General features: G+C 40.2%; 1 protein-coding gene across 5 annotated transcripts in view; it reads left to right on the top strand.

The window, feature by feature from the left end:
* LOC134340596 (acyl-CoA-binding domain-containing protein 5-like) overlaps nucleotides 1-15,496 on the top strand; it is a 109,225-nt gene that overhangs the window by 51,646 nt on the left and 42,083 nt on the right. For all 5 annotated transcript variants that reach the window (XR_010016591.1, XM_063038026.1, XM_063038024.1 and 2 more), the window contains exon 8: nucleotides 4,080-4,356. Coding sequence is in view for 4 of the 5 variants with exons in the window: in XM_063038026.1 (XP_062894096.1) it covers nucleotides 4,080-4,356 (277 nt within the window). In the remaining variant the exon portion in view is untranslated. The remainder of the gene's footprint in view (nucleotides 1-4,079; nucleotides 4,357-15,496) is intronic.

The raw sequence follows: 15,496 nt of genomic DNA, 5'->3' as shown, positions 1-15,496 counted from the left end.
ATAACAGCGTCTTGATGACTCCACTCAGAGTTTATCTTCTCCTCCTCGTCCTCGTCCTCCCTCTCTCCAATTTCCCATAACTCACTTCTGACAAAGATAGTTAATTCTCCTCCATTGCCCATTTCCGATCGCGTCTTGTATGAACATAACCTTGTGTCTTAAAACTTCGACAGAGCTTTGCTTCCAGATGAGCTCAATGCCTTCTGCGCTGGCTTCCTCCACCAGAACAGGGAGGAACCATCGCACGCAACCTTGTCTCCCGATTGAAAACTTGGCTGAGTGGTGTAATAACAGCAACCTCTCACTCAATGTCAATAAGACCACGGAAATGATTGTAGACTTCAGGACAGGGAAAGCAGAGGTCCATGAGCCAGTAATCATCGATGATCAGTAGCTTTAAATTCCCGAGTGTTACTATCTCAGACGGCCTGTCCTGGACCCATCATATAAATAAGATTGTGAAGAAAGCATGACAACACCTCCACTCCCTCAGGAGTCCGCAGAGGTTCGATATGTTATCGAAAATCTTGGCAAACGTCTATAGATGTGTGGTGGAAAGTGTGCTGACTGGCTGAATTGTGGCCTGGTATGAGAACACCATTGCCTTTGAGTGGAAAATCCTACAAAAGGTAGTGATTCAGCCCAGTACGTCAGGGGTAAAACCCTCCCAACCAATGAACACATCTACATGAAACATTGCCGTAGAAAAGCAGCATCCATCATGAAAGATCCTCACCACCCAGGCAATGTTCTTTTTCTCACTTCTGCCATCGGGTAGAAGGTATAGGAGCCTCAGGAGTTGTGCTACCAGATTCAGGAACAGTTACTATCCCTCAACCATCAGGCTCTTGAACAAAAGGGAATAGCTACACTCATTTAAGGACTCTGCTACATTGTTATTTCATGCTCATTATCTATTTATATCTGCATTTGTACACTTTATAGTTCCTGATACTTACAGTTTTACAACTGATGTTCTATAAATTTGCTAAGTATTCCCACAGAAAAAGAATCTCAGGGTTGTATGTGGTGACATGCACGTACTCTGATAATAAATTTTACTTTGAACTTTGAAGTTACTTTGAACATTCAATAAATTTCCTAAATTCTTGACCATTAGGTAACAGGCTTCTAGCATTCCATTGTAAGAGCAGAAAAACTATTAACAACTGTCCTTTGAAGTCTGAACATTATTTACTCTTCCATGTAAGGTATCATTAATAACTTCAAGACTTAAGTCTTTTATCTCTAGATGTTTTTCTGCAGCTTTTGATATAATTTTAATTTTTTTCTCTCCTACTTCTAGTTTGTGCTGTACAATTTACCACATTTGCCATGAAAGTGACAAACTTTAGTTTATCAACATTCAGAGAATCCTTTGTTATACAGTCATGCACTTTACACTGTCTTTAATCTGTCTGTATTCTGGATAGAAATAGGTCCCATTGACACAGTCTTCTGTACTTTCTGCAGAGTGTCTGTATGTGATGTGCCCATTTCCACCGAAATACACTGCACTTCCACAGCTTTCTTTTATACAGAACACCTTACATAAGCAGAGCTATGTTCCCCTTCACAGTTGCTACATTTTAGTGTAATCTCTTCTCCACAATTTCCATAATCATGTTCTCCACCTCATCTATCACATCACTTTTTACCCTTACACATGGCTGCCTCATGACTAAAAGCCTGGCACTGAAAACATCTTGGAGGGGACAGCACATAGACTCGAACTACGTTACTCATATAGCCCAGATTAACTCTATCCGGCAACTTTTTTTTCCGTCAAATTTAATCAACACCAAGAAGCTATCTGTTCTTAGTCCACCATGAAACCCTTTTAAACATTCAGTGTCCACAACTTCTCCCCAAATGAATTATTTTTAACTTGGTCCGTGGATACATTTAAAGGTACTTCAGAGATTACTACCCAAAGCCACTGACATTCAATATAATTCCTTAATGTTACTTTCTTCCCTCTCACAGGTTTTAACACCAAAGCTTTTTCATATTGCTTACTATCTTTACAAAATACTAAAAGTGACCCCCATCTCTTAAATGTTTTGCACCCACAATATCTCTTAATGCTTTTTCAAATCGTTAGTCTAATTAAATCTTGTCTACTGCCTTCATTGCTGGACAATAAACCACTACAGTTATTGATTCACCACTTATTTTTCCATTTCCCAGAAGCCTGCCATTCGCCTTCCTCCATACCCTATCACCCATTACCACCTCCGTCTTCTCAATCACTTCTTGCCTGAGAGAAAACTCCCAACAGCAGGCTCAGTCCTTTGCTCCAACCCCAATCACCTACCTCCAAACTGAACCTCTTGACCATGACTACATAATTTTATGCATTGAGTTACTGCCACATGATTGGCAATTAGATATTTGCAATAATAGAAACATAGAAAATAGGTGCAGGAGTAGGCCATTCGGCCCTTCGAACCTGCACCGCCATTCAGTATGATCATGGCTGATCATCCAACTCAGAACCCTGTACCAGCCTTCCCTCCATACCCCTGATCCCTTTAGCCACAAGGGCCATATCTAACTCCCTCTTAAATATAGCCAATGAACTGGCCTCAACTGTTTCCTGTGGCAGAGAATTCCACAGATTCACCACTCTCCGTGTGAAGAAGTTTTTCCTAATCTCGGTCCTAAAAGGCTTCCCCTTTATCCTCAAACTGTGACCCCTTGTTCTGGACTTCCCCAACATCGGGAACAATCTTCCTGCATCTAGCCTGTCCAATCCCTTTAGGATTTTATACGTTTCAATCAGATCCCCCCTCAATCTTCTAAATTCCAACGTGAATTAACATATCATAGATTTGTGTTTTTATTGCATTTTGGAAAATATCCCAACTTTTCTGGAAATGGGGTTTGTATTTCACTATATTAAAGATACAATACAAATGCAAGTTGTTGTTGAAACTTCTGAAATACCTGCTTCGCTGCTGTTGCTACTGTGCGATCGAGAATCTCCGGAGACGAAGGCCCCAAATTCTCGGCTTTGCCTATTGCCTGTTGCCGGGGCTGGGATCGAAGTGCTCGGCAGAGATGGTGCTCGCTGCTCAGGGTCGGAGTCGGACTGTGGTCGGATGCTTCCAGGATGCTGCATTGGCAAGTTGGCGGCGCTGGAGGTTTACCGTCTGCGTGAGATGATGGGACTTTCGAGAGACTTTGAGACTGTTACTGTGCCATGGTCTGTTCTTATCAAATTACGGTATTGCTTTGCACTGTTGTAACTATATGTTATAATTATGTGGTTTTTGTTAGTTTTTAAGTCAGTTTGTCATGTGTTTGCATGATATCATTCTGGAAAAACATTGTATCATTGTATCATTTCTTAATGCATGCATTACTAAATGACAATAAAAGGGGACTGCGTGTCCTCATAATCTAAATAGTTCTTCCCAGCTTATAAACTATTCTGATTTTGTGGCATTATGATAGAAGAATTTAATATTTTGTAAGGTTTGGGTAAGGTAAAGAGGAAGGGATTTCCTAGACCAGTGTTCATTCATACAAGAATGAACTTAAGTGCTTTAGATCAGACCCCAAATAAAAACTTCTCGGATGTGAAGCTTTGGAATTCACTTCTGTGCTTGGTGTTCGGTGTAAGAATTACAGCAACCTTTTGGGTTAGTTTGTTTGATGGATGGATGAAGGAATTGGCCAATGGGATATAGGTTGAGGGGAGTAAGATTGATAACACCTGACATAAATATCTGGTGTAATACTTGACACTTTAATGAAAAGTTCAGAAGGTGATTTTTTTTATCATTCTTTTCATCCAACCAAACACCTAGGACACTGTGGTCCAAGAATAACCTATCCTCATAGTCAAAGACCAGGTGAAACATTTGTACTTGTAGTTGAAGGGAGTGTTGTTGGCTCGGATTCTCAAACAAAGTCAGTCACAATGTACAAACGTTTGTTCACACAGTTCATTCTTTTTTCCAAGGAAGCTAATAAAATACAGCTAAAACTTCAAAGACATTTTTGTGGTGTTCCTGTGTAATCTCAGAAAAGAGCTAGTCTGCTGATAATTTTTCTCCGTTTGTGTTTTCCAGATTTCAGAGAAATACAGTAATGGAGTGATTGCCAAATGTTCTCAAGATTCTTCCCACTCACAAGACATTGTGCATACTCCACTGGTCCACAGCGCCTCACTGGACACTTATAGACCAGCTGGGTACCAGCTTGCAGCTGAAGAATTGCATCATTACCAGTCGACATGTACCAGTAGCACTGAGGAGCATGCATTAGTTATGGGAACTCAGGAGAAGAAAAAGACAGCATTTGTGGACCTCTCCTTGGGACCTGATGACGAGCTGATCAAGGAAAATGGTAAGTACAGTGGTTACTGTATGTGTTTTAACAAGCATCCTTGTAAAGAAAGCAACTGTTGTTTGCATAATACAGGGATGGAGAGTTGGTTATTGGCAGAAAACAAAGGGTAAGAATAAATGGTGCTTTTTGGGTTTGGGAGGCTGTGACTAGTAGGGTAATGCGAGCATTAATGCTGGGTCATGAGTTGCACTCAGACTATGCCAATGATTTGAAAGAGAGAACAAAGTATAAATACAACTTTTGTTGTAAATCAGGTGAGTTTGGAGGAGGAGAGGCAAAGAGGTATACAAAGTGAAGAAGGCTAGGGCAGATGACACACTGATCCTCCCCAAGATGTAAACAAGCATTTGGAAGACCACCGGTATAGATTTGTCAGTTGCTGCAGGCATCTTGGCCCATAAAACATAGTAGCAGGCTTAGGCCATTCAGCCCATCGAGTCTGCTCTGCCATTCCATCATGGCTGATTTATTATCCTTCTCGACCCCATTCTCCTGCCTTCTCCCCGTAACCTTTGACACCCTGGCTAATCAAGAACCGATCAACCTCCTCTTTAAATATACCCAATGACTTGGCTTCCACTTCTGTCCATGGCAGTGAATTCCACAGATTCACCACTCCTCTAGCAAAAGAAATTTGTCCTCATCTCTGTTTTAAATGAATGTCCCTCTATTCTGAGGTTGTGCTGTCTGGTACTAGGCTCATCCACCATAGGAAACATCCTCTCCACAACCACTCTATCGAGTCTTTTCAATGTGCATTAGGTTTCAATGAGATCCCTCTTCATTCTTCTAAACTCCTGCAAGTACAGGCCCAGAGCCTTCAAACACACCTCATATATTAACCCTTTCATTCCCAGGATCATTCTCATGAACCTCCTCTGGACCCTCTCCTTGCTTAACTGCTCACAATACTCCATTTGCAGTTTGATCAATGCTTTATAAATCCTCAGCTTGATAGAGGTGATGTCATGCTTACTGTAATAATTGTGGAAGCTGCAGTCATATGGACAAATGTAGAGTTTTTTTTATCTTCTCCTGGCTTGTGCCTTGTTGAGGGTGGTCAGTCATTGCACCAAGCTGTTTATAGCAATGTACCCTCTAATTTGCAATTACCAGTGTACATCAACATGTTGTACTGTGCAATTTTTCCCCAGTGACAACAATATGTACACGCTGAATAATTTCTTCACTGAATAAGCCAGTTTTAAAATCTGCAGACAAGTCATCACAAATTCCAAAGTGTCAACACCATCAGCATCAGAAACTGGAAAAGGAAATGGGATTGTGTACGATCGTGAAATATACCTAACGTGTCAACGAAGTCAAGGGTGACAACCTTTTATACGCAGTTTGACTTCCTTTGTGCGCTAGTAGCAAAAGATGTGTGCTCACACACACGCGAACACCTTAGAGAGAGCATTGGCTTATAGGGATAATCGTATATTGGACATTTCGTACTGCAAGAAGACCTCCCTTTTGTGATGTGCCCTTTGAGCACCCACTTGTGATTCATGTGTTTTGACTCCTTCTTACTTTACCAGCAAATTCCACAAACTTATGTACACAACAAGATCTGCAAACAGAAATACGGTAATAATCAGATAACCTTCTTTTAGAGATAAACATTCATCAGGTCAGCAGAGATGATTTCCAAACCCTTCTTTAAAGTTGTACGATGGAGAGGGCAGACAAGATTCAGTCTGACATCTTATCCGATAAACAACTGTGTCCGTGCAGCAACTGTCTGTATCACAGTAGATTGTCCGCCTAGAGGAACTCAGTGGCCACTTTACTAGGTACCTCCTGTGCTGTACCGAATAAATTGGCGACTGAGTGTATGTTTTTGCACTAAAGTAAGCTTCTCTTATTTCTGCAGTGCAACTCTTATACTCCTGGCTGCAACAGATGTGTAGATAAACTTGCTGGAGCATCAGGGTGAAAATTAGCCCCCAGATGATGATCTTTATAGATTTCCACCCACATGTTGAACTCTGGTATTAATGGCCTTAAACCATGTCTAACCTTACCTTTGATGTAATGTAAGAAGGAAAAAATGTTCCATACTATCACTGTTGTCTTCACAAACATTCTTTTTGGTGTTTAGTAAAATCTGAGGATATGTTTTTAGTCTGAATTTTACCTGAAGAAAATAATCCAGTGAATTTTCACGATTGTGGTGGTATTTCAATTATTTTATTCAATATTAATTTATGATTATGAGGACATGCAGTCCTCTTTTATTGTCATTTAGTAATGCATGCATTAAGAAATGATACAATGTTTTTCCAGAATGATATCATGGAAACATGTGGAACACCACAAAAATGTCTTTGAAGTTTTAGCTGTATTTTATTAGCTTCCTTGGAAAAAAGAATGAACTGTGTGAACAAACGTTTGTACATTGTGACTGACTTTGTTTGAGAATCCGAGCCAACAACACTCCCTTCAACTACAAGTACAAATGTTTCACCTGGTCTTTGACTATGAGGATAGGTTATTCTTGGACCACAGTGTCCTAGGTGTTTGGTTGGATGAAAAGAATGATAAAAAAAATCACCTTCTGAACTTTTCATTAAAGTGTCAAGTATTACACCAGATATTTATGTCAGGTGTTATCAATCTTACTCCCCTCAACCTATATCCCATTGGCCAATTCCTTCATCCATCCATCAAACAAACTAACCCAAAAGGTTGCTGTAATTCTTACACCGAACACCAAGCACAGAAGTGAATTCCAAAGCTTCACATCCGAGAAGTTTTTATTTGGGGTCTGATCTAAAGCACTTAAGTTCACTCTTGTATGAATGAACACTGGTCTAGGAAATCCCTTCCTCTTTACCTTACCCAAACCTTACAAAATATTAAATTCTTCTATCATAATGCCACAAAATCAGAATAGTTTATAAGCTGGGAAGAACTATTTAGATTATGAGGACACGCAGTCCCCTTTTATTGTCATTTAGTAATGCATGCATTAAGAAATGATACAATGATACAATGTTTTTCCAGAATGATATCATGCAAACACATGACAAACTGACTTAAAAACTAACAAAAACCACATAATTATAACATATAGTTCCAACAGTGCAAAGCAATACCATAATTTGATAAGAACAGACCATGGCACGGTAAAAGTCTCAAAGTCGCTCGAAAGTCCCATCATCTCACGCAGACAGTAAACCTCCAGCGCTGCCAACTTGCCGATGCAGCATCCTGGAAGCATCCGACCACAGTCTGACTCCGAGTCCGTCCGAAAACTCCGAGCCTCTGACCAGCTCTCCGACACCGAGCACCATCTCTGCCGAGCGCTTCGACCCTGGCCACGGCAATAGGCAAAGCTGAGGATTTGGGGCCTTCGTCTCCGGAGATTCTCGATCGCACGGTAGCAGCGGCAGTGAAGCAGGCATTTTAGAAGTTACTCCAGGTGTTCCTCCGTGCTTCTCACGGCTGTCCCCATCAAATCAGGATTGTGCACGGCCCCCTAGTTACACATACGATATTCATTCGGAACAGCCGCGCGTGCTGCGTCACACCGCCATCTTCTCCTTCCTCCTCCAAATAAGTGCATAAAGTAAATACATAAAGTAAATAAATTGCATAAATAATTTCTAAAGTAAATACATGTTCGGCACAGCATTGTGGGCCGAGGGCCGGTATTGTGCTGTAGTTTTTCTATGTTTCTATTCAGGTTAAAGAGAAAAGGTAAATCAAAAAATGTGCAGTCATTAGTCTTTCCGTAGCATGCTTTTGTCTGGAATCTCCATGAAACGTTGCCATAGAAAAGCAGCATCCATCATCAAAGAACCTCACCACCCAGGCCACGCTCTTTTCTCGTTGCTGCCATCAAGTAAGAGGTACAGGAGCCTCAGGACTCGCACCACCAGGTTCAGGAACAGTTACTACCCTCAACCATCAGGCTCTTGAACAAAAAGGGATAACTACACTCATTCTACGTCTGGTGTTTCCACAACCGATGGTGTCACTTTATGGACACTTTATCTCGTTATTTCATGCTCATTATTTATTGCTATTTATTTATATCTGCATTTGCACAGTTAGTTGTCCATTGATCCTGTTTACATTTACTGTTCTATAGGTTTGCTAAGTATGCCCGCAGATAAAGAATCTCAGGGTTGTATGTAGTGACATATATGTACTCTGATAATCAATTTTACTTTGAACTTTGAAGACACTTTGCATGGAATTCAAGAGAAGTTTATAAAATAGTTTTCGCCTACATCCAGCAGATCAATGAATTAACCAACACTTTCAAAGATATTTCCAGATTTAGAATAAAAGATCCATGAATGATTATATTAATACTGCAGTAAGATCAAAGGTCAGGTTTAATGATACACTATAGAAATACTTTGCTATTTGCTGGCACTACTTTGATTTGCAATTGCTGGTTAGATGGAGCCCACAAGAGAATTTATGATAAGTTCTCCGATAGACAGTAGGATGAATTCAGGGCTAGTGTGGGATAAATCCGGGTCCATTTTAGGATTGAATTCTTGAGGTCATTGCTGTCATCACTAAAGCAGGATAGGAAGGAATGAGCCCTGCATAAAATTGCTGCCACCAATCAAAAATGGCTGATTTATTTTGCAGTAGCTGTCACTTTTCTCTTTTTAGCTATTGGGTGAGAATTGTGCATTAGTGGAGCCAGTTCCCTGAGCTTTGTAGCAAAGGTTCAAAGTCTTTAAAATAAATTTATTTGTGCATAAACAGAACATACATCTCAACAGATCATGCAGGGTTTCAGTTGCACATATAACTCATCCCATCTTTTTACAGTTCCACCCTTTGGCAAATCCTACCAAATGCTGAATTCTTCATTTACCTTCCTCCTGTATGTATCATTTCTTCTGTGCATTTGCAGTTAAAATTCCCAAATTCTACCCATTTTCCAGCTAAGGAAGTTGCTCTGAATTCCCTGTTGTATTTAATACTGACCATCACACATTTATCACCCCTTGTTCTCATCTCGCCCAGTTCCACCCTGTCAAATTTTTAATCATTTTAAAGACTTTGTTGGGCCTCTCTTTCATTCTTTTCTTTATTACAAAAAGAGCTGCACTGCATCCTGTTCAGTCCTTTACTGGTGGAAAAACTTAGCAAATATAACATCATTCTAATAGATACTTTTGCACTTTAACAAATGCCCCTGTATCCTTCCAACAGAATTTATGTGTAGGTTTTGTGTATTTTGTCAGCTTTTCAATTCTATCCAGTTAGAAATAGTCAATGGCTCACATTCTGAGGGCTGTAGTCTAAAGGGAGGCAGTTCTGCACTGGGTAACTGAGTTTGGTTCTGTAATGGACCTCAGAAAAGAATTACTGAAAGTGCCAAAATAATATCAAGACATAATGGGTTAAGTTATGAGAATATCTGGCTTCTTTTGGGTTGATAGCAATTGATCTTAATGAATTATTTAAGTTGTTGAATGTAACTATTTCTCCTGAAATGGAATCCAGAAAAAGAGGGCATAATTTAAATTGGCATGCCTCTGCATAATTTTGGTGAGGGAAAGACAGCTCCCATTTTAGCTCAAGTCGCTTCAGAATTAAAATGGAGAAAACTCCCCACTTTGAATGGTACAAATGGGGTTTTAAAGCTTTGTATCATCTGATTTCCTCTGGTATATTGTCTAATAAATAATCAATCTTTGTGTGATTTTGTGATGATTGTGGCATTTAAACTTGAATGTTGGTTCAGTTTATATTTTGGGAAATTACTTAAGCTCTTTGTTTTCATTCAACTAATACTTCACTGAGCCTCACTGATGTAGCTGCTTCTAATCACCAGAGCAGGCCTCCTGTCTCAGAAAGGCGCAATATTTTAGCACTGAAACTTTGTTTCTCAATTCCACACACAAAAAATTCTAGAAATACAACTTTGTACTTTCATTAAGCAACATTGTGAATAAAGTGTTGTGCCTTGGTGAGGAAAAGGTGCTACATTGTAATCCACTGATAGCAAATGCTGCTGTTTATGTTTAAAAATTTCCATTGAAGAAAAGTTGTTCTGCAAGATTCCAAGTAAATCCTTGGCTAAATATAAATGAAAGTGAATATACTGGGAATCTAAAATAGAAACTGAAAATGCTGGAAATGCCCGGCAGGTCAGGCAATACCTTTGAAAATAAAACATTTAATGTTTCAGATTCAAAGATTCAAAGTACATTTAATGTCAAAGTATGTATGCAGTATACAATCCTGAGATGATTCTTCCCACCTGCAGCCATGAAACAAACAAAAGCCATGTTCAAAGGAAGGCACCAAACTCACACACCCCACAATGTTTAAAAAAAATCAAATCGTGCAAATGGCAAAAAAATGAGCAAAAATATAAAACATCAACCCTCAAAGTCATCAAAAGAGTCCAGGCACAATCCAGCGCTGTGTCATTTGTTATCTGCGGGCTGTAGCGATCAAAATTGCACAAAATAGCAACATAAAAAAGGACGACCTGAAACACATCACAACGTGAACCTCCGAGTCCAATCCACAAGCTGCGTCGAATAAAACCCAGGACTCCGGTACCATCCTCCAACAGCGTCGTGGGAGAGAGAAAACATTCGAATGCAGGGACCCTCCTCCAGGAGTAGCGAGCAAGAGGGGGAGAAAGAGCCTTGCTGAGAAAGTTCCCTAGAGCACAAAGACACCCAGATTTGAGCAGAGCTAGTTGAATTCGATTAGGAAGGGCTCTAGAGGCTGTACTGTTAGTCCTGAACGTCTGTCAAAGGGAGAAAAGGCTCAGTCAAGTCCTTGTGCCTGTTAGTTGTCTAATAACCTTTCCTAGAAAATTTGGAGAGCAGCGATGAGGTGCCAGCTGGAACTTGAAGCGCGACTTCACTCTGCCTCACTTATAAAATCACAAGATGTAGAAGCAGAATCAGACTGTTTGGCTCATTGATTCTGATCTGCCATTCAATTTTTTTTCAACCCCATTCAGGATCCTTTTAATCTCTGCCTTAAATACACTTAATAACTTGGCCTCCACAGCCCTCTATGGCAATAACTCCTACAGACTCACCACCCTCTTGTTGAAGACCTTCGTCCTCATCTGTTTTAAAGGGACGTCCCTTTATTACGTTTCTGATCTTCCACAGGGAATGGGATACTAAATGGACAAGCTTGTATTTCCATGGTGCCTTTTTCATCCCTTTCTAAATGTCTCAAATCACTTTATGTCAATGAATTTAAATGTTGCCATTTTGGAAAAGTGACAGCCATTTTTGTTTTGTAGAGCAGGGGTTCCCAACCACTTTTATGCCATGGAGCTTTGCCATTAACTGAGGAGTCCATGGACCCCAGGGTGGGCACCCTTGCTGTAGAGCAGCCCACAAACAGCAGGGTGATTTATTTCAGAAACCTTGTGGAGAATAAATATTGGCCAGGATACCAGGGTTAACCTCTCTACATCCTTTTGAAATGATGCCCTGAGAAATTTTATAGTTGCCTGAGAGGACAGAGGAGGTTTAGTGTCAGAACTTGAAAAGCCTCGCTGTCATTTGAGTGCCTATTTGAGCTTGAAATTAAAACCCAATCCAAGCCAAAATACTAATCCTTTTTTCTAACCCCTCCTGACCTCCTGAGACAGAGTTATTTGCAGAATAAAGCACCCAGACACAAACACTGAGTCAGGCAATATTCACAGCCAAACAGGCACTTAAGCCTGGGCAAAGTCCCGTGTCCACACCACTCCCCCCACTGGTGGATGTCACAATGTGTCTCAATCACTGAATACACCAATGCAAACCTGAAACCAGTGGCCACTATGCATGCTCCAAGCACGGGCAAGCTTGCCTCATTCATTCCCTTGTCTAGTTATCCTTGGTATCTGCAGCAAAGATAACCTCAAATCACCATTCCCTTCTGGGTCAAATCCCTCAACTTGTTTCTTGGTTGGTGATCTGTCCAGCACTGTAACCACATATTGACACTAGATCACACTGACCTGGATAACCTACTGAGCCAAGCCAACAAAGCATTATCTGATTTCAATATTTTAACAAAATATGCATCCTCTCAGATGGCAGACTCTACTCAATACTGCAATCATGTAGATTTAAGTTTTGAGTTTTTCTGGAGTGAGACTTGAAACCTATTCTTTTGATTCAACAGCAAGAATATTATCAAGAGAGTCATAACTTAAATTACTGTGATCAGAAGTGTTAGTGGGATTATATAATTTGCACAAAATCAGAACCTGCTGTACAAAATGGCAGCACCATGACCGTGTGGGTTTCCTCTGGGTGCTCTGGTTTCCTCCCACATTCCAAAGATGCATAGGACTTTAGGTTAATGGGTCACATGGGTGTAATTAGACAGTGTGGACTTATTGGGCCAGAAGGGCCTGTACCCTGCTGTATCTCCACGTGAAATAAAAGTGTTTAAAATTGTCTAACAGCAGGGTTGAATTTGTGAAAATGTACGTCCTTTTCAGGCTATGTAATCATCCATCTGCTAAGATGAGATGTTTGTTCCTCCAGTGAAGTATGTTCTGAGGAATAGTTTCAGAATCCACTGTCTGTATGGAAAAATATCTGGCAATGGGATTTGGGAGCAAAGACCTGTGAACTGGTGTCTTAATGGAACACTCCGCCAAAAATTCTTTGGGAGGAAATTCTAGGCTCTTTTACCAATGCTTGAAAATGAAAAATGGTCTCTTAGGTGAAGCTCCATGAAGGCATCCAGGACCCTCGGGCCAGTTTCCTGTTATAAATCAGTGGACAAGAGAAACATTATAGTGAAGATGCACAGATTAAAAAGTGCACCTCTCTTTAAGCCTTTCCACCGGGTGTTTCACTGTAGGAAACAGCTTCCTTTATAAATGAGAATATTTTCACGGAACGGGAAGCATAGAGCACAGATTTCAAAAAAGCTCTTGGAATGTGATCTCAAACTGGAAGTCAAAAGTGAAGAATGAATGCCTTTGCTAAAAAGAACTTCGAGCAGAATGCATGTGTCGGTGTTTTTCGGAAGGATATTTGCAGCAAACAGAAGGTATAGCAAAGGCTCGCCACAATACCCCAGGAGAAAATAATTGGACCGCTTTCTATATAGTGGGAAAAACATGACTTTGCAAGTGCGAAGACATTTGTTGACCCAAATTTGCTGGTGCTCTCTGTGTGAAATTTACGCATTCTCCCTGTGACCACATGGCTTTCTTCTGGGCAGTCTTGATGTTGCTCCTGCATCCCATAGATCTGTGGGTTAATTATAAATTGCCCTAATATGTAGTTGAGTGGCAGAATTTGGCAGGAATTGGTGAAAACATGGAGAGAATGAACTGGAATTGATGTTGGATTAGTGAGAATGGGTGTTTAATGGTTAGTATGAACTTGGTGGTTTGATGGGCCTGTTCTGTGCTGTAAGATTTTATTACTCTATGATAAAATGACTCAAAGGAATCCAAAACAAGAGGATCAAATTTAAAAACGCAAACATGAGGAAATCTGCAGATGCTCCCTCCCCCTCCCACTTTCAGATCTCTTACTAGCTCTTCTTTCAGTTAGCCTTGACGAAGGGTCTCGGCCTGAAACGTCAACTGTACCTCTTTCTAGAGATGCTGCCTGGCCTGCTGTGTTCACCAGCAACTTTGATGTGTGTTGGATCAAATTTAAAATTAGTACCAGAACATTTAGGAATGAAATTGGGAAGTAGTTTCTAACATAGAGTGATGTGGAAATATAGAATTTACTCCCATACCAGCCATTGATAGAATAGTAGTTCAGTGTTGCTTTTTGTACTTTTAATCTGTTTTATAATGTAATCTATTACACTTAATCAGTAATTGATATAATGGACTGGCACTCCTTTTACTTGTTCTGCTTTGGAATTGACAGTAAGTGATTCTCCATGCATTTATCTTGACTTTCTATCCAGGCTACATGGGGTACTGCTGTCTGCTTTGCCAGATGCTTCACTGTTACAGCAGACCTGTTAAAAGCTGACATCAGATGCTCAGAATAATTCTTGAGAAGACCTTTATTTTTTTTTGCTGATACAATAAATGTGATGTAAATTCAGATTTTTTAGAATATATTTAATGGAGAGTTATTATAGTATGCTGGGATTGGAAGAAGCAACAAATGTTGATATGAGTTTTTTTGGGTTGATGTCTTGGATAAAATTTTTCATAGGAGTCTGGTTGAGTTGATCATCTGTGTGTCCAGAACAACAGAGAACCCCTCAACCAAAGATACAGAATTGTAGCAGCACAGAAGTACAGAGGGAGTTGTAAGTGAGAGATTGATTCTCCTCCTTGGGGTGCCCAATTTGTGATCTGATTTTTTTTTCCAAAATGTATGTTGTTCACAAGATTTGCAAATATACTATGAGTGGTGACATAGGAATGAACTATACTCAGTAGCCACTTTATTACATACTTCCTGTACCTAATAAAGTGGCCACTGAGTGTATGTTCACGGTCTTCTGCTGCTGTGGCCCGTCCACTTCAAGGCTCAACATGGTGTGTGTTCAGAGGTGTTCTTCTGCACACCACTGTTGTAAAGCATAGTTATTTGAGTTACTGTCACCTTCCCGTCAACTTGAACCAATCTGGCCATTTTCATCTGATGTCTCTCATTAACAAGACGTTTTTGCTTACAGAACTGACGCTGGATTTTTTTTTATTTTTGTTATTTTTTTGCACCATTCTCTGTGGACTCAGGAGACTGTTGTACATAAAAATCCTAGGAGATCAGCAATTTCTGAGATACTCAAACCTCCCTGCCTGGCACCAACAATCATCCCACAGTCAAAGTGACAGATCACATTTCTCTCCCATTCTCATGTTTGGTCTGAACAACGACTTGTCTGAACATGTCTGTATGCTTTCATGCATTGAGTTCCTGCCACATGATTGGCTGATTGGATATTTGCATTAACAAGCAGGTGTACAGGTGTACCTAATAAAGTGGCCACTGAGTGCAGATTGAATAGGTCATATCATTTAATTCGTTTACAAGATTTTCATTTTATCAGCACATCTACAATTTTTGTTTCACATGCGTTCCATCAGTGATACAATTGAGAAGTTTCTCACTATGCAATGGTCAGAGAGCCTGAAACTGTAATCTCACCCCACTGAACTTTTGCACTAGCTTCACCCCTCAGCAAATAG

This window comes from Mobula hypostoma, chromosome X1 (assembly GCF_963921235.1).
Source record: "Mobula hypostoma chromosome X1, sMobHyp1.1, whole genome shotgun sequence".
In the NCBI taxonomy this organism is placed as follows: Eukaryota; Metazoa; Chordata; class Chondrichthyes; order Myliobatiformes; family Myliobatidae; genus Mobula; species Mobula hypostoma.
This window is presented reverse-complemented; position numbering and strand designations above follow the sequence as displayed.